The following is a 24,251-nucleotide window of genomic DNA, read 5'->3' as shown; positions in this document are numbered from 1 at the left end:
GAGCAGCGGGGCTGGCATGTCACTCCCGCCTTGCTGCTGCATGCTGCCTGACCGCGTTTCCTGGCCTGAAGGGCACGGCACGGCGCCCCGGGGCAGGAACGCCCTCCCGCAGCGCCCAGGAGCCAGTCAGGGACTGCCTCCCTCGTGCCAGGGGGAGCTGGTGGTTCGAGCGGGGAGCAGGCTGGCCGTAGAGTCCTGCGTTCCCATTCCTGGGCTGGGGCGAGTGGCTTTGTGTGCGTGGGGGGGCGGGGGCCAGGACTCCTGGGTTCTATTCTCAGCTCTGGTTGGGCTCTAGCAATTCGCGGGGGAGGAATAGGAGAGTTCAGGCTCTGCCACTAACTCCCTCTGTGACCTGTGGAGTGTCACTTGAAGCCCCTGGGCCCCTGTGCATGCAGGGGCCTCCCATCTGAGCTCAGGGCCTGCCCGGAAGAAGACGTGGCAGGGCTGGCGCTGTGCCTCCAGGTCGTGGCCACAGCTGAAGGTCCTGCAGTGCTGCGGGCTGGGCTGCCCGAGCTGGAGGGGGAGCGGAGAGGCTGAGAGGGCCCCTCCCCACGAGCGCCCGCGGGGCTGGGAGGTGCTCAGGCCAGCTCCTGCAGGCGGGTTCGCGCTGCCCTGCTGTCAGGCGTGCTGGGAGCTGGGATTAGCTCCCTCAAGCAAACGCCCGCAGCGCTGAGGGGCAGGGCCAGGGCCTCCCTCCCCGAGACGAGCCCCCCACCCAGCCCCCTGTGCCCCGGCACCCTCCGTGCCCCACGGCCCAGCCTGTGCACTTCCACTCTAGCAGCCTGCTGCCGGGCGAGGGCAATTCCCCCGCAGCCCAGCGTGGCAGCTGCCTCTGGGGATCCTCCTGTCTGTGGCTGCAGCTGCTCGCCAGCCCCTGGGCGCCCCCGCCCCCCTTCCTGTCCTTCATTAGCGATGGTGGGGTGAAGGGAGCTCTGCCCGGCATAGCTCCACAGCTTCTCTACCACTGTCCCTGAGCCCGGGCGCCTCCTGGGGCAGGGAGTCCCGCAGGTCCCTGCAGCTCCTGCGCGGCTGGGGGCACCGCTGGGTCCAGCCGGCTCCTAGCCCCTGGGCAGATGGGGAAGGAGGAGCAGACGCTGGAGCCTGAGCGAGTCCCAGCTACCTTCACCCGCATGTAACGAACCGCCAAGGCAGCCAGGCCGGGCCCTGCTGGGCAGCTCGGCCCTGGGTGCTGGGAAGTGGGAGGCCAGGGACGCTGGCAGGGCCGGCCGGGGCCCGTCCCCTTGGGGGGGCTGGTGAACGTGCGGCACAGCTGCCCTAGGAGAGCCAAGGGGGGTGGCAGTGGATTTGGCATGTCCCCGTGCGAGGTGCGTGTGCACACACCCCGGGCACTGTCCTGAGCACAAAGCAGCACGGGGGAGGGTCCCTGCAGTGTGGGGGCAGGAGCCCGGCTCGGTACCAGTCACCCCGGCAGGGCCCAAGATCCCGTGAGCCCCGCCGGCCGTGGCGGAGGCGTTCAGCTCTGCTCTCCCGGGCGTGGGGCAGGCACCGCTGCGTGCCGTGCGGCTGACTCGGGCTCGCGGGGCACCGGGGAGCAGGAGGAGCAGCCGGCTGAGCCGGTTAGACTGCCAGGTACACGCCTGTCTGCTGCTTGGCCTAGCGCCCGGCCCGGCCCCACTGCTCAGCACCTCTGCCGTGCGCCGGGGGCAGCCCGGGGGCGGTGGTGGCTCCGCGGGGAGGAAGGGGCCTGCCCACCTGCTCTGTCTTGCCCCGCAGAAGGCCAGAGCCCCCAGCGCCGTGCTGGGGATGGAGCCCAGCCACAGGGCGACGACGCTGGGCTACTGCCATGGCTGTGCCGCCTGCCCGCTCTGTCTGTACAGCTGCCGCTGCGCCCGGGGCAAGAAGGACCCGAGGAAAGGCCTGAAAACCACCCAGGTGAGCAGGCGGAAGGGGAGGGCCTGGGCCTCCTGCTCGCGGGGGGCTGGAGCCCCTCTGGGGCAGCGGGCGCCTCCCTGCGGCGCGGCGGGTGGGGAGTCGGAGCAGGCCCCGTGGCCCAGGCTGTGGGTGCCGGGCAGCGAGCGCCCCTGTCCTCGCACCCACAGGACGTCCTGTGCGGGGCCCGGGCTGGCAGGCGCCGAGTGGCTCACGGCAGCGCTGCCCCGGGGAGGAGCTGGGTGCTGGGCGCTGGCTCTGCGTGGCACTCACGCGTGCCCCACAGCACGAAGCCCGGCCCTGGACCGGGAGCGTTGCCAAGGGCTGGGCCTGGGGTGCACAGCCCATCCACGCTCTGCGCTGGGGGCCTGCCCGGGGGCTGGGCGGAGGGTAAAGCCGCTCCCCAGGGGCCAGTGGGGCCATTGGACTCGGCTGGGCTCCTGCGCCTGCCCCCCGGACAGCCACAGCACAGCACAGCTGCGGTCCCCAAGTGCCAGGGGAAGGGGCTGTGGGCGTCCCAGGGGCTCTGCAGGCTCAGGGCAGGGGAATCCTGCAGGCCCGGCAGTGAGCGGGTGGCTTGGGCTGTGCTGGGCTGGGAGGAAACCCCAGGAGCTCTGCAGGCTCAGGGCAGGGCCCTGGGATTCTCCGAGGGCTCCAGCTCCCACAGGTGGGGCAGGGCAGCCGCTAGTCCCGTCTTGTTGGGAAGTCGAGCGCAAACCCTGCTTAGAAACCTGCCCCGGCTTGGCAGCAGCTGTGCCCTCACCGCTCCCTGGGCGTGGGGCCCGTGGAGCTGGCCAGAGGGCAGGGGATAGGCGCTCTGCCGGGCCCTGAGCCTGGGCTGCCGGCACACCCACGTGTGCGTAGCAGCTGCCGTGGGGCTCCCTGCATCCCCCAGGGGTAGTCGAATGCCCAGCGCTGCATTTGTGCTGGCGCCGGGCGGGTTGCGAGCCCCTCCCTCCCTCAGCCCCGGCGCCGGGCGGTCCTGCTCGGCCCGACCCAGACGTGGGGTAAAGCGTGGCACCCCCGTGCAGTGATCACCACTGACTGGCCTCTGGCCCGTGGCTCGGATGCCCTGGCGGGCAGGCGTGGTGCCCGGCTGCCCTGGGATCGGCCGACGCTCCGCGTGCCCGGGTAGCGGGCGGCTGCGCTGCCGGGGCTGGGGGCCTGTGGCTGGCGGGAGCCATGCAGTCTCTTTCGTCCCCCCCTTCGGTTTCAGGGCGACTGTAGCTGGCTCCTCTTCCTCTTCTGCGTGTGCCTCTTCGTGCTTGCATGGCTCTACCAAGCTCTCGTCCTCCTCAACGACTTCCACAACTTCAACGAGTGAGTAGGAGCCCAGCCCCCCCCGCCCGCCCCCGCCGCGCCCGCCCCGGCTGATTGTCCCTCTGCTCGGCAGGTTCTTCTTCAGACAGACGCAGCGGTGGGTGGACTGGACTCTGCCCCTGCTGGGGCTCACGGTGCTGCTGGTCAGCTACTCGGCCCTGCTGCTGGTAGGTCCTGCTCCCTGGGGCCCGCCCTGCACCCGCCTGCTGGAGACGCTGCTCCAGCTGGTGCTGAGCTGGCTCAGGCCTATGCATGGCACCGCCCAGCGCCGGGCCGTGCCAGCCCCGGCCCCCGGCACGTGTCTGCATGCTGCCAGCTCCCAGCCCCAGCTGGCTGAGCAGGGCCCTGCTCTGAGATCTGGGTGTCCCGGGGGGCCTGCCGGGGGGCTCAGGATCTGCCCCTGCCGGAAGTCTGGGGGGTGTATCCCAGCTCCGACATCTCCCTGGTTCTTCTGGCAGGTTCTCGCCCTGTGCCTGCAGCTCTGCGGCCAGCCCTTGCAGTTACACTGTCTGCACAAGGTAAGGCCTGGCTCGCCTCCCGCGCTGAGGGGAGGGGGCGCCTGCACAGCCCATTGCTGCCCCCCGCCTCGCAGCCAAGCCCTCCCCCACTCCCAGCCGCCTGCTGGCCGCAGGTCTCCACCCCTCCCACAGCACAGCCGCCTGCCGGCCTCGCCTGCCCCAGGAAACGCGTCCAGGCCGTGCCTGTCAGCCGGAGCGTGGGGATCCATGGGGCCCGTACGCCCCCCAGGGCCACACGCCATGCCGTGGCTGCCCCAGGCCAGCGCACCGCCCCAGAGCAGCTCTGGGGCCGGCTACACATGCAACAGGGTCAGTGCTGGCCAGCTCTCACTGCCTGCTAGCCCTGCGTGCGGGAGCAGAGGCACTGCCTGGCACTGCCTGTGCCCGGGCTGGCAGCTCCCTCCTCCTCTCTGCAGCTGTGTGCCCGGGCACGGGGCTTTGCAGTTTGGGGGGGTTGGGGACCCACAGGATCAGTGCCACGTCCCTGGCTTTGGAACAGTCACTAGGAGGACCCCGGGGGGTCTCTTCCTCCAGGGTGAGCCACGCGACTTCACCGCCTCCTTAGACACAACCACTGCAGCTCAGCTCCTCTTCACACCACAAGTCGTGTGCAGCCAGCCCCCCCCCCGAGACAGCCCCTGGGACAGCCAGTGTGCGCTGGGACTGGGCACTTTATCCCTCGGCTGGAATGCGTGGGTGGCGCAGGGAGCTGGAGCAGACCCACAGACGTCCCGTTAGCCCAGCCACGGCCACGAGCCGGGCTGTTCTGTGTCTCTCCTTTGTCAGATCCGAGCTCAGAGCCCCGACTCCTTCCAGCAGCCAGCTCTGCTCCCCACACCTGCCAGGCCTTTCTTCCTGAGCTGGGGAAGGGCTGAGCTTCCCTGCTGAGAGGTGGGGGGTCGCTGATTGCCGGTGTCCAGGGACTGGATTTGCTGTTGTCTTCTTGGATCCACCCCCGATAAAGGGCTGGCTTAGACCAGGCTCTGTCCGATGTCACACCCCGGCTCAGCCAGCTGGGTGATGTTCACACCAACGTCCCTGAGAGCACACTGTTCTCCTCCCTCTGCAAGATGAAATATAGGGGAAACCGAGGCACACTGAATTCACAGAAACATTACAGCGTCTTCCCCCTTTGTCACAGGGAGTCGAGCTCAGCATTAACTGCGGGGCAGCAGGGACCCCAAGGGGGGAGGGGGCCCAGCAGAGCCCAGCGTATGTGGGGTGAGGACTGGAGTCTGCCCCCCCAGCCCATGGGAGGGTTGGCCCCAGGCAGGGTTCCCCAGCATCTCTGTGGCGTCTGAGATGCACCTGGCCCTAACCGCCCCGGGCCGTGCCCCCGCAGTGTCTGCTGATCCTCACAGCCTTTGTGGTGGCCGCAGCCTTCGTCGCGCTGGATGTGAAGTGGGCCGAGGAGTGGCAGAGTGCCTACATCTCTCTGCAGGTGAGAGCGGAGGCGCCAGCCCTTCGCATGCCCCCAGGGCGCTCCCTGTAGGTGGGCCAGGCCTCTGGGGATGGTGGAGGGGATGCCCTGCACTCAGCACCCCCTGGTTAGCCCAGCCCCCCTCACAGTGAGGTTTGGCTGATGGTCCTCCAGGTGCTGTCTGATTCCTGCCCTGCAACATGCCCTGGGCCCTCCAGGTGCTCACTGAGTGCCAGGTGCTGCACGTCCCCGATGAGAAGAGAGAGCCACTCCCAGTGCTCTGACTCGACCCCTCCTGCATCCTGGCCCTCCTCCATTCACACCTCTTGACGTGGTCACCTCAAACCCAGTGATGTCAGCTGCTGGGCAGCCCAGAGTGCCGGGCCTGGCCCAGCGAGACGGGGACTGGCTGGTGCCGGGCAGGTGCAGGGTGGCCTTGAGCGCAGGGTGGGTTGGCGGAGCCCAGGACTCCGGGTACGTGTGTCTGAGGGGAGGGGGGAGCCTGAGTTTGTAGCTGGGCACTGAGTGGTGCTGGTATCTCTGCCCCACAGGCAACGGGCCCCTTCCTGCACATCGGTGCCGTGGCAGGTGTGACGCTGCTTGCCTGGCCCGTGGCCAGCTACGTCTACCGCTCTCACCGCACAGGTACCTCCGCCCCTGCTCAGCACCCCAGGGCCCCGAGGATGCGGGGGCTCAGCTTCCACCCTCACCTCCCTGCCGGTACCAAGCACCCTGGCCCCGGCGTGCAGCGGCGAATCCCAGGGCCTGCTCCGCAGGGCCGCGCCCAGACATAAACATTGTCTCAAACGTGGCCAGCGGCACTCGGAGCTGTCTCTGCCCCACGTCTCCTAAGGATGGGCTAGTGCCCTGCAAGCAGAGGCTGGGCGGAGGCTCTCCCTTTGTTCTCAGCCTTGCAGGGCCTAGGACACACACCAGGGTGCTCCCCTCCCCTCAGTCAGTTCCTAGCCCGGGAACGCTGCAGGGCGGGGGCAGCTGTGTCTGCTGCTGCCAGCCGGCGCAATGCCCATCTCGGCAGGGTCTGTGCTGGCAGCGCCCTGCGGGGACACGTCTGCAGGCCCAGCCCCCGAGTTCTGCTCCATGCCCAGTGACCATCCCTGCCCAGGCTGGGGACTGCTGTAACGTGCCTGCTACCCGAGGTGCCGCCGCGCCCCCGGCGAAGGGCACCTCCACCTCCACGGCTGGGGAGGGAGGCGCTAAGGGGAACGCTGGGTTCTGCCGTCTCTCCGTTCTCGGCTCCGCTCCTGGGGTGCACACGCTATTCTCGGGGTGGGGGTGGGGAGCAGCCCTGGCTAATCCTTCCCCATCTCAGTGCCTGCCCTTGTCCATGTGTCTGTCTGCAGCCCCCAAGGTGTGCCTGCTGCTGGTGTATTTTGGTGTGACAGCTGCACTCTACCTGGCTCCCCTGCTCATCTCCTCCCCCTGCATCATGGAGGAGAGCCAGCTGCCCCCCAAACCAGCCCTGGCTGGGCACCGTGGCGCCCCCATGGTGAGTAACCCGCCCCCCAGGGCAGCGACCGCTGCATGGCCCCTCCCTGCTCGGCCCCGGAAGAACCAGCTGCGCCTGAGGTCTGTGCTTGGAGATCCAGGCCGGGGCTGCTGCCAGGGCCAGCTTGGAAGGGAAGGCTGGTTACGGCCCTCAGCACAGGTGGCTGTGAGCCTTTCCCCGGGGTGCCCCTACTCCTCCCTTCCCTGGGCTAGCGTGGGGCCAGCGTGGGGGAGGGGGAGTCCCTGCTGCCTGCCCTGCGGGCAGCCCGGCTGGAGAGGGTGGGGCATGGCTGGGAGGGAGATGCAGCCTGGGACGGGGGCTCTCACCCCTGGGGCTAGGAGTTAAATTCTGCCCCGTTCGCTGCTTGCAATGAGGGGCTGGGAGCAGTCGGTGCCGGAGCTGGGCATTGGCCAGGTGTCGTGTGTGTCCCCCACTATCCCTCCCGCCCCCCAGAGCCCCACGCACGCGCCGCTCCCCTGCGGGCCAGCCCTGGGCAGAGCTGAGGGTTCAGCTGCTTTGTGAAATCCTCTCCCCGACTTAGCGTGAGCCCAGCAAACTCACTGCCGGTCTGAGTCCAGGGGGAGCGGAGCCAGGACTGCAGCAGGGTGTGCTGTCCCCTGCCCCACCTGCCCTCACTCGCTCTCCCCGTCTAGCTGGCCCCTGAGAACACGCTGATGTCGTTCAGGAAGTCCGTGGGCTGTGACGTGCGTGTGTTCGAGACCGATGTCATGGTCAGGTAAAGCAGCAACGGGGCATCCAGGGGGAGCATGTGCTCGGCTCACGGAGCCCCAGGCAGCCCGACTCACCAGCCAGCCGCCCATGGGGCGAAGGTGCTCACTCATGCCAGGGACGGTGTCTCCAGCCCGGCCCCAGCCTGGGCTTTCGAGAGTCCCTGTGAGCAGATTCTCTGCTAACCCCCTCAGCCCCCCACGGGAAGCTGAGCCCAGCCCAGCTGTCCGGTGCCCTGGCCTGGCCCTGGCCTGCGGGCGCTGTCTGGGCAGGGAGATAGATGGCTCAGTCCCCACGTCTCTGGGAGAGACACAGGGGTTCCCCTCTGCCCACACTGGCCTGTGCGTGGGGTGAGGGTGGGACAAGGGACAGGCATGGGGGGGGGGGGAGGGCCCAGAGCCTGGGATGACTGGCTGCTGCCATTGACGGACCACCTGTCACAGGGAGCCGGGCCCCCCTCAGCTCCCAGCCAGCCTCTGGCTGTGTGTGTCCCTGGCTCCAGCCCCGTGACGGCTCCGTGCGTGTGGGCGGGGATCCCCCGGCCCAGTGTGCTGGGACACAGCACAGCAGAGTGCAAGGGGCTGCTGGGCTGATCCCTGGCAGAGGTGCCAGTGTGATCAGGTGGGCGGGGGGGAGGGCAGGTAAACAGCCCATGGGGCTGGGTTGGGCAGGGCCCTGATTACCCCCCCTCCTGCCCCTTTCCCAGCGCTGACGGCGTCCCCTTCCTCATGCACGACGAGAAACTCACTCGGACCACCAACGTGCGAGAGGTCTTCCCCGCCAGGGCCACCGCGAACGGCACAGCCTTCAACTGGACTGATCTCCAGCAGCTGGACGCTGGCAGCTGGTTCCTACAGGTCGGCCCATCCCCGGGGGCCTGGCAGGTTTCTGCACGTCCCAGGCTGGTGTGGCTGCTGTGAGACCAAAGCAGTGAGCCTGGCCCTGCTCTGCCAGGGGAGGCTCTGTCTAGCAGCACGTACCCAGGCTGCTCTTCGCAGAGCCCCAGGCCAGCCCCTCCAAGCCCTCCTGGGGTTCCCAGGCACCATGGAGTTCTGCCTTTCCCCATGATCCTGTCTCCCCGCGGGGAGGGCGCGGAGGGATTGTTTCCAAGCCTCGTGGCTAGAGCTGGGATTTGCTCCAACCTTCCTGACTCCCAGGGAAGTCTGGCCGGGAGGGGTCGGGCTGCATGGGCAGAGAAGAAAGGAGGCACATGGCAATGATGGGGTGAGCCATTCCCTGGCTGGCTGGGCTCGGTGCCTGTATTCAGGGTGACACTTCAGTTAGAAATGAACTGCTGAGCGGCCCTGGTCTCCTGTGGGTAGCAGGGCAACCGAGTCCTCCCACTGTGCCCTTGCCCTGGGGTCTGCGCAGCTGGCTCTGCTGTGCTCGAGACTGCAGGATGCTGTGGGGGCAAGAGCGAAGAACCCCTGGTGCGTCAGTGCTGGAGTTGGGGTTGAGGGGGCAGCGTGGCGGCCAGGGGCCCCGAGGCCAGGCGTGTCTGGGCTCAGGCCAGGCCTGTGGGAGCCAGCCCCGGTGAGTGCTGCAGCTGCACGGGGTGGCGGCTGACTCTGGCCTGTCCCTTCCAGAAGAGGCCGTTCCACACGGTGCAGGGCCTGTCCCCTGAGGAGCGAAGCCAGGCAGAGGCGCAGAAGATCCCGTCCTTGTGGCAGGTGCTGGAAGAGGCCAAGCAGCACAACATCTCCATCATGTTTGACCTGCGGCCCGAGAACCACACGGACTACCAGAGCTTCGTTAACGTCACCGTGGAGACCATCCTGCAGTCGGGCATCCTGCCGCAGCGGGTGAGCCTGGTGCAGCTCCTGGCGCCTGGGGGGCAGCCGGAGGAGGGAACAGCTGAACATCAGGGCCACACACCCTCAGCCTGGAGAAGCACCAGGGGCCCTGAGCCTGCCCTCCTTCACCAGCAGTCAGCTCCCCCCACGGGGCAGGTCAGACCCACCTGCTGCTTTAACCGAGAGCGGATGCTGAGCCCGCTCAGGGTCTGTCCGCACCATTGTGCCGGCACCTCGAGCTCCCTGGCACCTCGCATGCGAGACGCCTTGGGGCAGGTCCTATCCTTCTGCAGGCCCCGCCCTAGCCCCGGTCTGTGATAGGCCGCTTGGCTCTCTGCTGCCCTGTGCCAGGTCCTGGTTGGCTGCGCTAGACGTGGGATGCTTTATAGTCCGGTTTGTGCCCGCACCCTGCAGGGAGAGGTGTGTAACTCACCCGCAACTCCCGTCCCCCACAGGTGTAAACAGTGACTCAGGGGCAGGCGTGGCACTGAGCCAAGCTGGTGAGGAAGTAGGAAAATCAACTAACAGGTTCCCATCTTCATACCCCTGCTGCTACCACCCCAGGCAGCTCCGTGGCCCCCTTACGCTACAATGTCACTTCACCCAAGCCCTGGGCACGGGACGTCCGGGGCCCTGCAGAGACCAGGCTGGGAGCGCAGGGGAGGAATTCTTTAGACAATGCTCTGTTTGCTTTGCAGACACAATGGGCCCTTGAGTGAGGGGCCTAACGGCCTCTGTGCCCAGAGGCGGCACTCTCCCCGTGACTCGCCGGGTGCAGGGGCTCTGAGCCAGCCCAAACCTGGCCCACCTTGGCTGTGGTGACTGTCCTGTTGCAGGTCGGTCCTAGATAGCCCCGCTCATAGCCCGTCCAGGTCTCTTGCTGTCACGCCTGCCAGGGGAGACTCCCAGGGCAAGTGGACCGGCTGGGGTCAAGCACCGCATGGATGCTCAGAGACGGGGCTGGGTAACTGCTTCCACTTGGGTGCTGTGCATGTCTGTGCCTCCGTGGGCTGGCCCTGCAGCCTGGATCCCGGAGCAGAGTGAGCGTCCCTGGCCTCCCAGCTCATGCCGTTCTGGTTCTCCTAGATCCTCTGGCTGCCCGACGGGTTCAGGGAACAGGTCAGACGGCAGGCGCCAGGATTTCAGCAAATCTATGGCCGGAAAAGAAGCCAGAATGAAACCGAGTCGGTGCGGCGAGTGAACCTGCCCTACCAGAGCATCAGCACCGAGGAGATTGGGTAAGCACCCTGCGGCGGGGTGGGGGGCAGCAGGCAGTGGCCCCTCGGTGGGCTCAGGCCCACGGAGAAGAGTCCAACTCCTCACACAGCGACTCCCCGTGGCCACGGCGGGCAGCAGGGCTGCAGCCTCGCCTCCGTCACACTGGTCTCTCCCCCATGCGTGGGGAGCGTCGGGTGGGATCCTGGGCCATGCTAATGAGACTCCATCCCCTCCGCAGCCGGTATCGCCAGGACAACGTCTCCATCAACGTGTACGTGGTCAACGAGCCCTGGCTTCTCTCCGTGCTGTGGTGCGCCGGGGTCAGCTCCGTCACCACCAACGCCTGCCAGCGGCTGAAGGAGATGAAGCGCCCCCTCTGGCTGCTCGTAAGTGACGTGACCCTGCCTGGGGCTGGCAGGGGCCTCCCCCTGCCCCACGGCCAGCGCCATCTCGCGCGTTCAGTTCACGTCCCGCCCGGGAGCTTCCTGCAGCTGCAGCCCTTCCCTGGCTCCTCTGGCAGCGGGCCCTGAGCCTGCCCGGCAGCACCCCAGCGAGGGGCCCGCAGGCGGGGCCGCCATGACCTCTGGTGCCCGTCGAGCTACTCCTCTTGTCTCCTCGCCTTGCAGCCCAGCGGCACCTACCTGATGATCTGGATCGTGACAGACTGCGTCTCCTTCCTCCTCATCCTCTGGGCCTTCCTCCTGCTCCAGTGAGTTCAGCTGCTTCCAGGCCGCCCATGGCGTGGGGGCCTCCTTTCCGCTGTGCGAGGCGGCAGGCTGCCGACCTCTGGCTGAGCTGCATGTAGGGCGTGTGCCCAGACCACAGGGGCCTGCCAGGCCAGGTGCCGGCTGGTGTCGCCTGCCTGCCCTCCTGATCTGGGGCAGAGCTGCTCACCAGCACCGGGAGCCCCCTTCTCCTGTCACCCTGCACTCACCCGCACTCACAGCGGGGCGTACAGGGCGCTTCCCTCCCTGGCCCTGAGCCGCCCCATCTCACAGCCGTGGGACCAGGGGCATGGCTTACTGGCTCAGACCAACAGGCCGAGCAAGGTGGGCTGGCATGGGAGCCCTCCGAGGGGATTCAAGAGAGGACTCCAGCACCTGCGACCCTCCGGGGCTCGTTACGGTTTGCAGGGGCTCCCGTCCCCTTCCAGCCGGGACAGAAAGGCCTTGAACGTACCAGAGCTCAAACCGCAGTGGCAAAGGGCCCGGGCTGAGCCCTGCCCCTGCCCCTGCCCTGGGGTGGCAGGGCCCGGATGCTGACTCACTCTCCTGAGTGAATTTCAATCCTGTTTTCCCAGGAAATGTTCCAGGAGAAGAGAACTGGCAGGTAAGGGCCCCCCAGGCACAGCCCTACCCTCCCTCTTTGCCTCCCTCCCCCACCATCCCTCCTGCTGCTGCTTGTCTTCCCCTCCCTCTCTCCTTGCCTGCAGGGCCAGCCCTTGCCAGAGCTTAGCTCCCAGGGACTCTCCCCACCCCTGGCGGGCCAGGCCCACGTGGGCCTAGAGCCTGATTACCCTGACTGACACCTCAGCCCTGCAGGGGCAGCCCAGGGAGCTGCGCCTGCTGCGGCAGCACCCGCCATTGGCCATTGGTGCTGGGCGGGGGCAGCCCTGGGGAGGGCGGGGGCTCTTGGAATGACCATGTTTCCTTTCTGGCTCCCCAGGGCCCGAGACGGAGACGGAGGTGCTGCTAACAAAGATCAACAGCCTCATGCAGGAGTGAGGCCCACCCCTGCGGTGCTGCTGGTGCAGGGGCTGAGCTGCACGTGGGCGATGCGCAGCAGGAGCGCCCAGACTTGCTCCTGCCAGCTCTGCGTGCCCTTCCCCTGCAGACTCCTTTCCCGGCTGGGGGCTGCCCAGAACCCTCCCTCTGTCCTGCCCTGAAAGGGGCCAGCACTGGGCTTGTCCTGCTCCCACTGGCACTTGGCCCCTTCTCTCCCTAGGTGACGGTGCTGCGTCCTAGAGTAGACAGCCTGTTGTCACCTGCCCGCTGGGGCTGGACACCGGGACCGTGGCCTCGCAGCCTCCCCGGGCTGCGGGAACAGGTGGTGTCACTAGACCAGCCAGGATTCCCCGTGGCCGTAGCCTGCTGCGCAGCGCGCACTTGTCTCAGGACAGGCACAGAGCAATGAGTGCTGCGATGCTGCTGATGTGAACGGACTCTCCTGCAGCGTCCCGGCGCAGTGCCTGTGAGAGCTGGGATGGGCGCCAGCGAGGCTTCCGCTTTCAGGGAGCCAGGTGTAAAGCGCTCCGGTCCTTGCGACACAGGGGAGCCTAGGATCTAGCCTGGCCTTGCGCTGTGTCTAGGGAATGGTCAAGGAGCAGGAGAGCATCGTAGTCCCAGGCAGCCGGGCTGCAGTGCGGGGATCCTAGCGCAGCAGGACAGAAGTGAAGGGTCCGGCACTGAGCAGAGGAAGCCCTTTATCCTACTGGAGGCTTTGGCACCAGCCTCCTACCCAGATGTGCAGGAAGCAACAGTGGGCCCAGCAGGAGGAGACACTCCACCCCCTGACCCTGCTTGTCTGGTGGAAGAGAAGGGGTTCAGCTCTGGCTGGAGGGGCTTGGGCTGGGGGCTGTCTTTCCGGTGAGAACATGGGTGCTGGGTGAAGGCCCCAAAGCACTGTCCCTGCACTGGGTGAGAAGCTCTCCTGCGGGTGCAGGGCTGGGGCACGAAGCAGGTCTCTTTGCTGCAGGGGTCAGAGTCTATTTTACTTGTTCTTATTAACTGACGTTAATAAAGTGACACAGCTGGATAGAAAAACCCGCCGACTGGTCTGTCTGAGCCGATTCTCAACTCCCCAAAGGGAATTCTGGCTGTAGGAGCTGGCAGCTGTCGGCTCTGGGGGGCAGGGCCTGGCTCTTCTGGCGGGAAAGCCCTGGCCCAGCGAGGCTGCTGTATTACTGCCCAGCCCGCCAGGACTCCGCGGGAGGAATCGCTGCCTCGAGGGGTGAGGTGAGAGTGACCAGCAGCGGCTACGAGCCGGTGACTCGCTGCACTGGGCGAGCATGAGCTCGGGGCGACCCCGGCTCTGGCCTGGCCCGGCTTGCTGGGGGCCTGGGCTATTCCCATCCCTGCACGGCGCTCTGCTTTCCCATCTGTACGGTGGCACTAGTGCAAGACCGAGCAGCTGCAGCAGCCGGGCAGGATTAGCTCCTGAGGGCTGGTCCAGCGCTACCTCTGCTGGGTCCCTGCTGCTGGCTGGAGGTGCAGTGTCGTTAGCAGCCCGGAGCTTGTGCTCAGCAGTGCCTGAGCGCCCGCAACAGAGCCAACAGGCATGTGTGCGCATCTCAGCAGTGGCCCCTGATTTTGGGTGCCCGCCTAGAGCTGGACTCCCAGGGACCAGCTCAGGCTCTGCAGGGGCTTGGCACCTGTCCGGCCTGAGCTGGGCACCAGCATTAGAAGCTACTTTAGCAAAACCGGCCCTTTGTCGGTAAGGACTGGGAACAGCAGCCTTGCCTGCTGTGCTATTTGTGTTCTCTCATCACCACCTAGTGTCAAAACGAGGCAGTGACGCCTCCTGAATGCAGCCTTGTAGCCAGGCCAGTCCCAGGGCCTTAGAGACAAGCCAGCGAGATCGGTTATTGGACCAACTGCTGGTGGTGAGACAAGCTTCTGAGATCACTCTGTATCTGACCGATCAGCCCCATCCTCTAAAGAAACCTGGTCTGTCTAAAGAGACTGGATTTATGGCTTATTCCAACAACCTGCAACCCACTAACCACTCCTCTTTGTCTTGTGACTAGGGGCTGTTAACCGGCCACTTCACATCGCATGGCCCCTTGCTTTAGCATAAGCAGTGAGCCCGTGTCCTGTGTGTGACCTGGTATTTAGCTGTGATGCTGAGCACCTTTCCCAGACCCAGGGAAGTGCGCGATGTAGCTCAAAAGTTTGTCTCACCAGCAGAAGTTGGTTCGATAAAAGCCAGCATCTCCCCGCTCTGTAATTAAAACACTCCCAAGCTCAGTGGAGCTGTGTGGGAGGAGAATGGAGTGGTAACAGGCCCAGCAGAGAGGATGGGAGGTTTAAAGCTGTTCCCAGTATAATCTGTGACTTGAGAGGGTCTGAGCCGTATGAAGCATGCAGGGCTGGAGCTGGACCTGAGCATTTGGCCTCCACCTGGACCAAGTGGCTTCTGGGAAGTATGAGGGGAAACTCCCTGTACCTTTTCTGAGTAAGAGGAGGAAAAGGATGGCTCCCCTGACAGCAAAATGTCTAGGGCCCTTATTGAACTGCCCCTTCCTCCCCCCCCCAAGCTATGGGAGTCTGTGTGACCTAGCAATGGCCCTCCCTGAGGGCCAGGGAAAATAGGTTTGAAGTAAGCGGTGTGCACAGGGTACTTAGCATGTACCTGAAAGCTGAATGTGTGAACGGGGGGGGTGGGCAGAACCCACGCAAAGCAGTGCAGGCAACTTTCTAAGTGAGCTGCTTGCCTGCTGCCCTCCCTGCACAATGCTCTCTGGGCTGAGAGAGGGTGCACAGGGCTAGGAGCGGGAGCGACTCCATCTCTTCTCTAATGCATGAAGTTCCGCTGCCGTCTGCTCTACAGAGTGCACCTTGCGGAGTCCAAGCTCCCTGTCTCTGTATTAAGGTGCAGCCACGACCTTGCTTGCCATTGCTGCAACTTGTTACAGAGGGGCGAGGTGAAAACTGTGCTCTGTGACTTGTCCATGAAAACAAAATGTTCTGGGGCGGGGCGGAGACCAGAACACAAGTCTGGGAGTGGAAAGGGAAGAGCGGCCTGGGAATGCTTGTCCCTTTGCAAACCCGCCCATTACTGCAGAATGCGTGCTCTTCATCCAGGGATGCCCGGAGATGTATGCGGCAGTGCGAGGGTGCTCAGCTCCTTCATTTCAAGACAGGGCCCCTGCCCAGCCCAGCCCCACTGCAGAGACAGCTGCGGGCTGTCGGCCTGGCGTGAGGATAGCTATGTTCCACCTTTCTCTAGTTGTAGCCGCCTAGCTTCTGGATTTCCATATTTTGCTTGCAATGTTCAGAAAGCAGCAGGGTCAGGCTCTGAGTCCTCCTTCCTTTTAAATAAACAAGGCACTTAGCAGCTTCACTGCCCAACCCCTCCTCCGCACGTTCACCGTCCAGCGCGCAAATGCCAAAGTTACAGCTGCAGGGGCAGCTTTTCAGCTGCTTTGGTGCAACAGAGTCTAAGTGCACCACCAACGTTCTTCAAAGCCACCTGCGTATCTCATCCCTTCCGCTGCCCCTTCCGTCCTACTACCCCAAGGCTCCTTGGCCTCAGCAGTAGTGTGTGTGTGGGGGGGGGGGGGGGAGGAACACCCCTCCTTTCTGGATCCAGCCTGTGCTCTCCCTCCTGCAGCCCCTGCAGCACTGGCTGCTCTACGAGCGGGGGCAGCAGATGGGAGGAGGGCAGCTGCCCTGCTCTGCTGGACTCCCAGCTGCAGCTCTCACATCGGTTCTCAAGTACAGCTCGAGCCCATGCCAGGCCGACTCCCGCCCGCTCCAGACCACCCGTGTCCTGGATCTCTCTATCCCAGACTGCAGCGCTGCACGTGACGCGAATAGCCGGGCAGTCTCCCTGCATGCCGCGGGCCGGGCCACGGCCTCCAGCTAAGAGCCGTGATGCTGACACGCTGCTGGCTGCTCCCTTGAGTCTACCTTGAGGCTCTCTCTGCCTCGCCGGCCTGCCTCCCTCTCTGCAGCCCCTGGAGCAGGGTGTTAACCAGGAGGATGTGGGGAAGGAAGGAGCTGCTGCCAAGTCATGGCCGTGTCCAGCTCCTCCCTGAGCCCTGCCCTCCTTTCGCCCCTCGGCTCTGTAAACCTCCCCTGCCTTTCCACGCAGCTGGGCTGACGCCCCTTCGGCACTGGCCCGTTATCCCTGGCCCCCCACGCTAGCGCTCTGCCAGGGCCCTGGCCCGGTTATCCGAGCACACCCTCCCCTCCATCCCCCCCGCCAATGCCCCTGGCGCCCCAGACCCATCCCCTGCTCCCTCAGCCCTGAGCTGCTTCAGAGCGGCTGGGCTGAGGTCACAGGAGGTGACCTATTTTGGGTGACGTCCTATGAGGGTGACCAGAGAGCCGGTGTGAAAAATCCGGGCACTTTTTCCCCAGGGCTTTGTGGGGGGTGCGGTCGCCTGCACACGCCACAGCTATCAGCGGGGGGCCGGGGCCCCTACGTCCCCTGTAGGGCTGGACTGAGCCCCGGGCCCCACCCTGCTCATCCCGCTCCTCTGGTGGTTGTGGGGTTAATGGCCGGGCCGGCCCAGCCCCAATTTTAGCACCAGCTCCTGGAGCTGTGCCACCGGCCGGCCTGGGGCTGGTCCCTGGGGCAGGGCAGGGCAGGGCGGCTGTGCGGGGCCAGGCCCGGGCTGGCAGTGCCCGCTCACTGCCGGGGCAGGCCCTCTCCCCTTTCCTGCCCGTCCGGCCCTGCAGCCCGGGGCCCAGCTCGCAGCAGCCAGGCCGGCCCTGGCCTGGCCTGGCCTCGCTCCAGGCAGGGCCCGCCCCTGAGCCCGGCCCCCTCACTGCACACACAGCCCGGGCCAGCGGGGAGGGAGCCTCTGCTCACACGGCCTGGCCAGGCAGCCTTGGCGTCTGCACGCCCGAGGGGCTCGTCGGGCCGCCCCGGGGCAGGCTCCAGGGCCGGGCGCGGGGCCAGGCCGGGAGGAGCCGGAGGCACAGGGCCAGTCCCCAGGCAGCCGGGGCCTGGCGGCTGGAGCTGGGGAAGGAGGTGGCCAGTTCCTCCTCTCGCTTTCCAGTGGCAGGGCCAGGCCGGGCGCTCCCTCCCAGCCGCTGGCCGCCTGCGGGCACCGCCCCGTGGGGCTGAGACGAGGGCCGGCTCCTGCGGCCACAAGCCCTGCAAGGACTCGCTGCCGAGGGACCCGCAGCCCAGCCACGCGGAGCAATGATTCGTAGGCAAGGTAAGGGCTGCCGAGCCGAGCCTGGCCAGGCTGCTGGGCAGGAGTCCCCTGGCACGGGGAGTGGCAAGGGGGCCGTGCAGCCGCAAACAGCCCAGCCCAGCCCAGCCCTCCCTGGGCAGCCTGCCCACGGGTAGAGCTGCCCCGGCCATACCCCGGCGCAGAGAGCAGGAGCGTTCGTTAAACACGCGGGTGGCCTCTGCCTTGGCAAACGGGACTGGCTTCTGGGTCCCCTGTCCCCTCCCCACCGCTCCGCTGCAGCACCAGCGCGGGGAGCAGCAGCACCCGTCTGCACTGAGACCTGAAACCGTCAGCCCCTGCCGGGGGCTGCAACCCCGGTGCCAGCCGGGCCGCACCGCTCCAGGCTCCCCCAGCCGATGTTAGCCGGCTCCCGCTGCCACCTGCTCCCACAGCGTGTGCGTGCTGGCACCGGCAGGGCCCTGCTGGTCTGCCGCCCCCCACCCAGCTTGCTGAGGGACTGAGCTGGCAGCCCTGCCTGGGGGGCAGCTGTGCCCTGTGCTCCCCCCCACAGCCGGCGGGCACTGGGGCCTCGGGCTCTGCCACAGCGGGCTGGGGAGGCTGCCGGGGCTCTGGGCTCAGGGCTGTCCCGGGAGGTCACAGCTGTGTCCAGCATGCGTCTGGTGCTGTCATGTCCCCTGGAGTGCGGGTTTACCTTCAGTTGTAGGCCCGGGGTAAAGTAAGGGCGAATGCCCCCTTCTTCTGCCATGTCTGGGGACACTGCTCCCCGGCTTCTGGGCTGGCGTGTGAGAGCGCCGCTCCCTGGCTTCAGACCGCGATCACCGTCGAACGTGAGGCCCAAGTGGGACCCAGTTGTCACGGAAGGAGGCGATGCCGGGTCACTTCCAGAGTGTCCGTTCCCTGGCGTGCAAATGGGGCGAACCCCACCCCCCCATACGCCTGTGCCCGTGCAGGGTTCAGGTGCACTGGTTCGGTCATGCCCAGGCAGGCCTGCAGCCCCTCTCTGCGGCCTTGCAGGGGAGGGATGTGACACGGAGTGCCACCCTGGGCTATGCACTTTGCACGTCCAAAGCAGTGCGAGTTTTGGTTCTCTGCCCGTTGATTAGAGGGCAGATGTCCTCGTCACACTCACCAGCGCATTGGCCCTCGCTGCTTCCTCTGGTGTTAGTCTCAGCAGACCGGCCACAGAGCGAACAGGCTATAAAGACTCAATTTCCAGGGAACGGGGAGCTGGGCAGAGTGTGTGTGAAGGAAACTAGGTCAGCCCCTGCTCAGGCCGAACTTGTTCTGTATGCAAAGGGGTTTAGGTCCCAGGGCTGGCGTGAGCTTGGAATCCCCTTAAAACCCAGGAAATCCAACTGGTGTCCCAGGATATCCCAGGCTCTCTCCCGCTCTGGAGTGGGAGGGAAGCCCTGTGCTGGGCCGGCTCTGAGTGGCTCTGTTTGCGTTAAGGATTATTCATGCTTCCCCAGCTTCCTTCTGGCTCCGGTGCTGGTGCTGCATGAGGAGGGAAGGTGACTCCTCTGCCAGCCAACATGAGCCAGCTGGTGATTCTATCTACCCCATGGGACCAAGTCCCTGCAGAAATCCCCAGGCCCAGAGACTGGGAGTGTGGAGCCAGCGGGTGCGATTCTAGGCGCCGAGGGACACAGATCCCCTTGTTCTGTGGCCTGGGTCCCCTGCTGTGAGCTCTGCATGCTGCAGGACTAACTAGCAAGACAGATCAACCCTTTGCATGAGTTCCTAGGTCAAGAGCTGTCCCCCTGCCATTCCCTCACCCCCACCTCCCTCTGTGTCCTCACACAGACCTCCTTTGTTTTCCTGCTGCCTTGGGAACAAAGGGAAACATTTGCTGATAGGGATGGGACCAGCTCAAAGTCTGGGCCAACCCTTTTCTTGTTTGTGTGAGATCCATATCCCTGCCAGGCCGAGGGGCTGCTGCTGAAATAGGGGAGGGTGTCTGGCTATAGAGCTGGGCTGATGGCACAGGGGACTTGCCCAGAGAAACATTCAGCTCTCCAGGTGGAAACGGATCAGGCCCCTGCTATTCCAGTGCGGGGGGCATCCCATCCCACCCTGCCGCTCTCACAGCTCTGCTGCTGATCCTCAGTCCTGACCCACAGTCCTTGCTAGCCCAGCCCTCGGCTTCCCCCACACCCAGCTCTGCCGATGCGCCTCAGTCCTGGCCCCCAGCCCCTGAGGCACTACATCCCCCTCAGTTTGTGCGGAAGGCAGCGTGTCTGTAATTGGAGGACGCCTGTCAGGCAGTTCTGAACAGGCTAGGCTCCTGTCTGCCGAAGACCAGCCCCACTTAAGGCCAGCCTGGGCCATGGGAGGAGTCTGTGGGCAACACCCCTTGTGCAAAAATCCCTAGGATGGGCTGCTCTCCCCTGCAGATGAGGCCTCAGCTGGAGAGCATGAGTCCCAGAATGAAATGCTGCCAGATCCATCTCCCCCCCCCTCCAATGGAAGTAACAACCCTGCTCCTGTGGAGACGGTTGGGCCCAGCATGCAGTGGGGCCAGGGGCACTCCTGGTGTCGTTCTGGCTGCCGGAGGGCCAGGTGCTGTGGGGTGGGGTTGCAGTGTAACTCCAGAGTGTTTGGGGGCAGGTGGTTCCGTTCTGTTCTGTTCAGCCTCCTGCCTTCAGGTTCAAAGGGGTGTGACCCACAGAACCCCTGGTCCACAACCTGTGCCTGGCTTCGGCAATGCAAGGTGAACTGGGCCAGAGGCTGCCCTGCGGATTTCACTGTGGCAGGGATGTAATCTGATGGGTGGCAGACCCATTCCAGGCATGGGCACGGAGAAGTACCACTGGGGCTGTCTAATGTGGTGTGCCGTGCCATGTTGTTGTGTTTAGGTTGTGTTGTTACGTGACGTGTTAGGTTGTGTTATGTGTTACGTGGCGGTCTGTGTGACGCTGGGTGAGGCGATGTGTTTTACGGTGTGATGGCTGAGGGGTCTTCTGTGCTGTCCCCACAGACACTCAGCGGGCAGTGGCGATTCTGAGCAGGTACCAAACCACTCTGAGGTCTCCAGAGGAGCAGCAGTTGAAGGCCTCTATTGGAAAGGTGTCGCACATCTTCCGAAGTGACCTCTTCCAGGCCTTGCTGGGTAAGCCCTTTCCACCTTTCACCTGCTCATGCATACCTCGTGGGCTGGCGGATTCGACCAGCTGCGGGGGGAGCGTTTACTATTCCTGAGAGGGCTGCTGGCTTTACACTGACAGCCGCTCTGGAGTGGACACATATGTGTAACCATGCGGCGTCAGAGCACCCCCCCAAGAGCTAGGGGTGAGGATCTGATCTCCTAGTGGCTGGGGTACAAACCCAACTCCTCAGTGAAGGAGTTCTGAGTAACTTTCTGCAGCCCATGTGTGCAGTTTTTTCTACAGTTTGTCTGGGGCCTGAGGCCAGGGAACTCTGGATCCCCTCTTTGTCTGCCATCACCCCTGACTCCAAGGTCCTGAGCGGGCCGGAAAAGGTTGTTTGAGAGCAACAATGAGTCTTCTGAGCTGGGGAAGGAATCAGAGAGCAGAGCCCAGATACCCCACTCCTCATGTGCAGTAGAGTGGCACAGGACTATCCCATTCCAAGCCTGTGAAAGATCTCAAAGCTTCGTTAAAGCCAGAGCTGTTACATGGATTAAACTATGAGACAGGAACTGTAATAGTGAAAGGCAAAGAGGGTCATTCCTAGGTCCTGTGGACTGTGATTCCCAGAATGCTCCTTTTACTGACTGGGCTTCATATTCTAAGTGACGCCTCGCCTCGGTCTTTCCTTTTCACTGCAGATTTGTGGGGCAGTGTGGATGTTTTTAACCCCTAGAATGCCCAGACGAGTGCACATTAAGGGGCCCTGAAGTTTTATAAAGCACTCACTGCATTGTGCAAACGTGTTTGTGGCCAATCAGCCCTGGTGCCTTCTGCTGCAACATTGTCAGCTGTGGATCGTGTGATGGAGTTTTATGCACCTTCACGTCCCTGCCCCTGCCTCTCAAAGCCTGCTTGTATTGCTTTTCTCTATTCTTCTTATCATCCCTTGGGAAGAACTAGATTTTTCTCCATTTGTTTCTTGTTGGAGACAATATTTCACAGGGCTGGGAAAGCATCTCCCAATGCAGCCCTGTCATCCAGGAACTTAGAACCTGGCATATTTGCAATGAATACAACGTGTTGAGGGGAAAAATATGACACACAGGAAATGGACATAACAGCCAGCCCCATCTTGCAGGTCAGAGGACAGAAAATGCCTTCCCCTCACTTGGTTCACAGCACAGCAACCCCTTGGAAGTACACCAGTTACTCCTGCTGGAATTACTCCTGCCGGAGTCTTATTAGAAACTAGACAAATACAGTGAGAGAAACTCCTGCAAGCATCCTGTTGAATTCTTACATGAACTGACTTGCTACTTTCATGCCCCTTTCCTGTTCACTGCCCATGAATTTTCTAGCAAACAAAGTAATGGTCAGGATTGTTTCTGGAAGCAGCAAATGTTGAGTGATTATTCTAGAATACAAACAAACAGACAAACAAATTCTGACCTCATGAATGGCAGAATTCCCTGCAGAACCCCGAGTCTAACAGTCACACTGGCGTGTACAAGCCATACCATGTGACCAATCAAAATGAACACACTTCCCATTTTGAATGCTCCAACAATCTAGAGACAAAACCATACTGGCAGGAGTTATTAGATAATAAGCTAAAATAGTGAATACTTGTGAGAGAACCACAGTCTGGTTCTGAGCAACCTGATGACATTCACTTGGTATCTAGCCAAGGTCCTTAGACGGCCCCTGTCACCGTAGTACCTCACAATCCTTAATGCAGTTACCCTCCCCCCATGAGACACGGCAGTGCTGTTATCCCCATTGTACAGCTGCAATTGGAGGTACAGGGGCTAAATCATTTGCCCAAGGTCAATGGGAGAGCAGGGAATTGAACGAGGGTCTTTTGAAACCCAGCCAACACCCTAACCACTGGGGCATTCCTCCTGTCTTGCTAAATGAAGGACTATGAACTAGTAATGACAGAGTCTTTGAAGTTGGTGAGACAGGACATGTATTTCTAGGATGCTGGCTCCCACCTCCTTTCCCCTTTGGATAGACGGAAGCTCCTTTGAGCACGCTCAGGGACACGCTGCTGCCTCACTGCTCTCCCACTCCGTGCTCTGCGTGGGCCCTGCTGGCAGGATACATGGTCGCTGGGAGAGACAGCAGCAGCCCCCAGCTGCCATGGTTCACGGGCTACTGTGTGGCAGGGGCTTGCCCCCGTTTGCTGACTCGTGCTGGCTTGCATTACACGAGAAGGACAGGTCTTTTTAACAGACGTAACCCAGTGGCAGGTGATTTGTCTCCACCTCCCATTTCCGGGCCAGAAGAGAACAATTTGTCTGGAAGGCATCTCTAAGTGTATCCCACAAGACTGACTAACCCCAGCGATAGGTGAGCCTCACGTCCTCCTTCCGAATGGCCTAGGGAAATGGCCTCCTGCTGCTGACATTTCCTCTGACAAACTGATCCGTGTAGAGCGGGTTTCTGATTACACAGAGATCCCTGGCCTGGCCTGGTGTGCTCACACGTTACTTTTCTGGGGTTAGCTATTTGATACCAAATTGATAACCATCCGTAGGAAGGCGCTGTGGCCTCCCGCAGAGACAGCGCCCGAGGGAGGGCGCGAGCAGCCAGAATGGACCCAATCAGGCCCACAGCTAGGTCTGCCCGGCAACCAGGGAACCGGGCCGTGATAGGACCGCTCGGCCAGCCCAGTCGGCGGCAGCGGGGCGAGCCGCCACAGGAAGAGGCGGTATAAAAGCCCAGCCCCAGAGCTCAGTCAGGGAGAGACTGCTGCCGGAGACAGATGTGCTGCCTTGCCGGCAGAGGCCTAGGCCGGAGCAGAGCCGCCGACCATCCCCAGCCCGCCTGGGCCTGGAGACTCGGTAGGGCCTTCCCAGAGCTGGACCAGGCAACCCGGCCAGAGAGACTGGGCTGAGGTACCCAGACCACGGGACTGGGCCGAGGTACCCGGACCACGGGACTGGACCGAGTCACCAGAGCCCCGGGACTGGGCCGAGGCCCCGGAGCAACCCGGGTGGAGGATACCCCCCCGAGGCCGGACAGGACCTGGAGGAGCTGCCGGAAGCCGGGCCCCTCCCCGCACCAAATGACCTAGAGGAGCTGCCCCTCGAAGAGGAGCTCCCCGCACTGCCGCCTGTGGATGAGGAGGGACTGACGGGCCAACCCCAGACGGAATACCCCCGCGATCCCGAGGAGACAGGTACTGGGCCAGCCGGGAGGAAGTAGCCCAGGGACAGCCATAGCTCGTGGCCGAGTCTGAGGCCTGGTCGGCGTGTTGTGGCGGGAGCCCCGCCGACACAGTGGCAACCGCTTTTGCCACTGCTAGGGCCCTGGGCTGGGACGCAGTGGAGACGGGTGGGCCTGCGTCCCCCTTCCTTTGCCCTTTCCCTAGCCACCCCGAAGAGAGCCTCCTGCTCCCTTCCGCACCAGAGAGCGAACCCACTGCTGCCTTGCTCGCTCGCCCTGCCTGAGGGTCGAGCAATAGACTGCTGGCTCGCCAGGAGCGAGCGATTTCCCCTTGTGTAGGGAGCTGCTGTGGCCTTCCCCGGAGACAGAGCCCGAGGGAGGACCCCAGCAACCGGGCCAGAGAGGGCAGCCTGGTGACACCATCTCAGGGGGTTTTGTTTGCAAAGACTCCTAGATTCCAAGGCCAGAAGGGACCATTGTGCGATCTTCTCGTCTGACCTCCTGTACGACACGGCCCAGAACCTCCCCACAGTAATTCCTAGAGCAGAGCTTTTAGAAAAACAGCCCATCTTGAGGTAAACCTTGTCAGGGATGAAAAATCCGCTCTGACCCTTGGTAAATTGTCCCAGTAGTTAATTACTCTGACGATGCAAAACTTGCACCTTATTTCCAGGCTGAATTTGTCTAACTTCAACTCCCAGCCATTGGATAGTGTTAGACCTTTCTCT

General features: G+C 63.8%; 2 protein-coding genes across 8 annotated transcripts in view; both read left to right on the top strand.

The window, feature by feature from the left end:
- The window catches only part of GDPD2 (glycerophosphodiester phosphodiesterase domain containing 2), a 32,693-nt gene extending 19,160 nt beyond the window's left edge, over positions 1-13,533 (top strand). For 4 of the 5 annotated variants that reach the window (XM_067547979.1, XM_067547981.1, XM_067547980.1 and 1 more), the window contains exons 2-16: positions 1,735-1,893; positions 3,107-3,210; positions 3,284-3,377; positions 3,669-3,728; positions 5,071-5,169; positions 5,700-5,793; positions 6,510-6,655; positions 7,309-7,391; positions 8,091-8,241; positions 8,971-9,186; positions 10,264-10,415; positions 10,634-10,781; positions 11,022-11,104; positions 11,696-11,724; positions 12,061-13,533. In XM_067547979.1, coding sequence (XP_067404080.1) covers positions 1,765-1,893; positions 3,107-3,210; positions 3,284-3,377; positions 3,669-3,728; positions 5,071-5,169; positions 5,700-5,793; positions 6,510-6,655; positions 7,309-7,391; positions 8,091-8,241; positions 8,971-9,186; positions 10,264-10,415; positions 10,634-10,781; positions 11,022-11,104; positions 11,696-11,724; positions 12,061-12,119 — 1,647 coding nt within the window. In that variant the 5' untranslated portion in view covers positions 1,735-1,764 and the 3' untranslated portion in view covers positions 12,120-13,533. The remainder of the gene's footprint in view (positions 1-1,734; positions 1,894-3,106; positions 3,211-3,283; positions 3,378-3,668; positions 3,729-5,070; positions 5,170-5,699; positions 5,794-6,509; positions 6,656-7,308; positions 7,392-8,090; positions 8,242-8,970; positions 9,187-10,263; positions 10,416-10,633; positions 10,782-11,021; positions 11,105-11,695; positions 11,725-12,060) is intronic. The other variant, XM_067547984.1, reaches the window with a different exon arrangement.
- Positions 13,534-17,006: 3,473 nt separating this feature from the next.
- DLG3 (discs large MAGUK scaffold protein 3) overlaps positions 17,007-24,251 on the top strand; it is a 186,803-nt gene continuing 179,558 nt past the window's right edge. The window contains exons 1-2 of one of the 3 annotated variants that reach the window (XM_067547974.1): positions 17,007-17,284; positions 20,241-20,372. In XM_067547974.1, coding sequence (XP_067404075.1) covers positions 17,269-17,284; positions 20,241-20,372 — 148 coding nt within the window. In that variant the 5' untranslated portion in view covers positions 17,007-17,268. The remainder of the gene's footprint in view (positions 17,285-20,240; positions 20,373-24,251) is intronic. The other 2 variants (XM_067547973.1, XM_067547972.1) reach the window with 2 other exon arrangements.

Source organism: Emydura macquarii, unplaced genomic scaffold (assembly GCF_026122565.2).
Source record: "Emydura macquarii macquarii isolate MOO-44397 ecotype Brisbane River unplaced genomic scaffold, CSIRO-AGI_Emac_v2 contig_1253, whole genome shotgun sequence".
Classification (NCBI taxonomy): Eukaryota; Metazoa; Chordata; order Testudines; family Chelidae; genus Emydura; species Emydura macquarii.
This window is presented reverse-complemented; position numbering and strand designations above follow the sequence as displayed.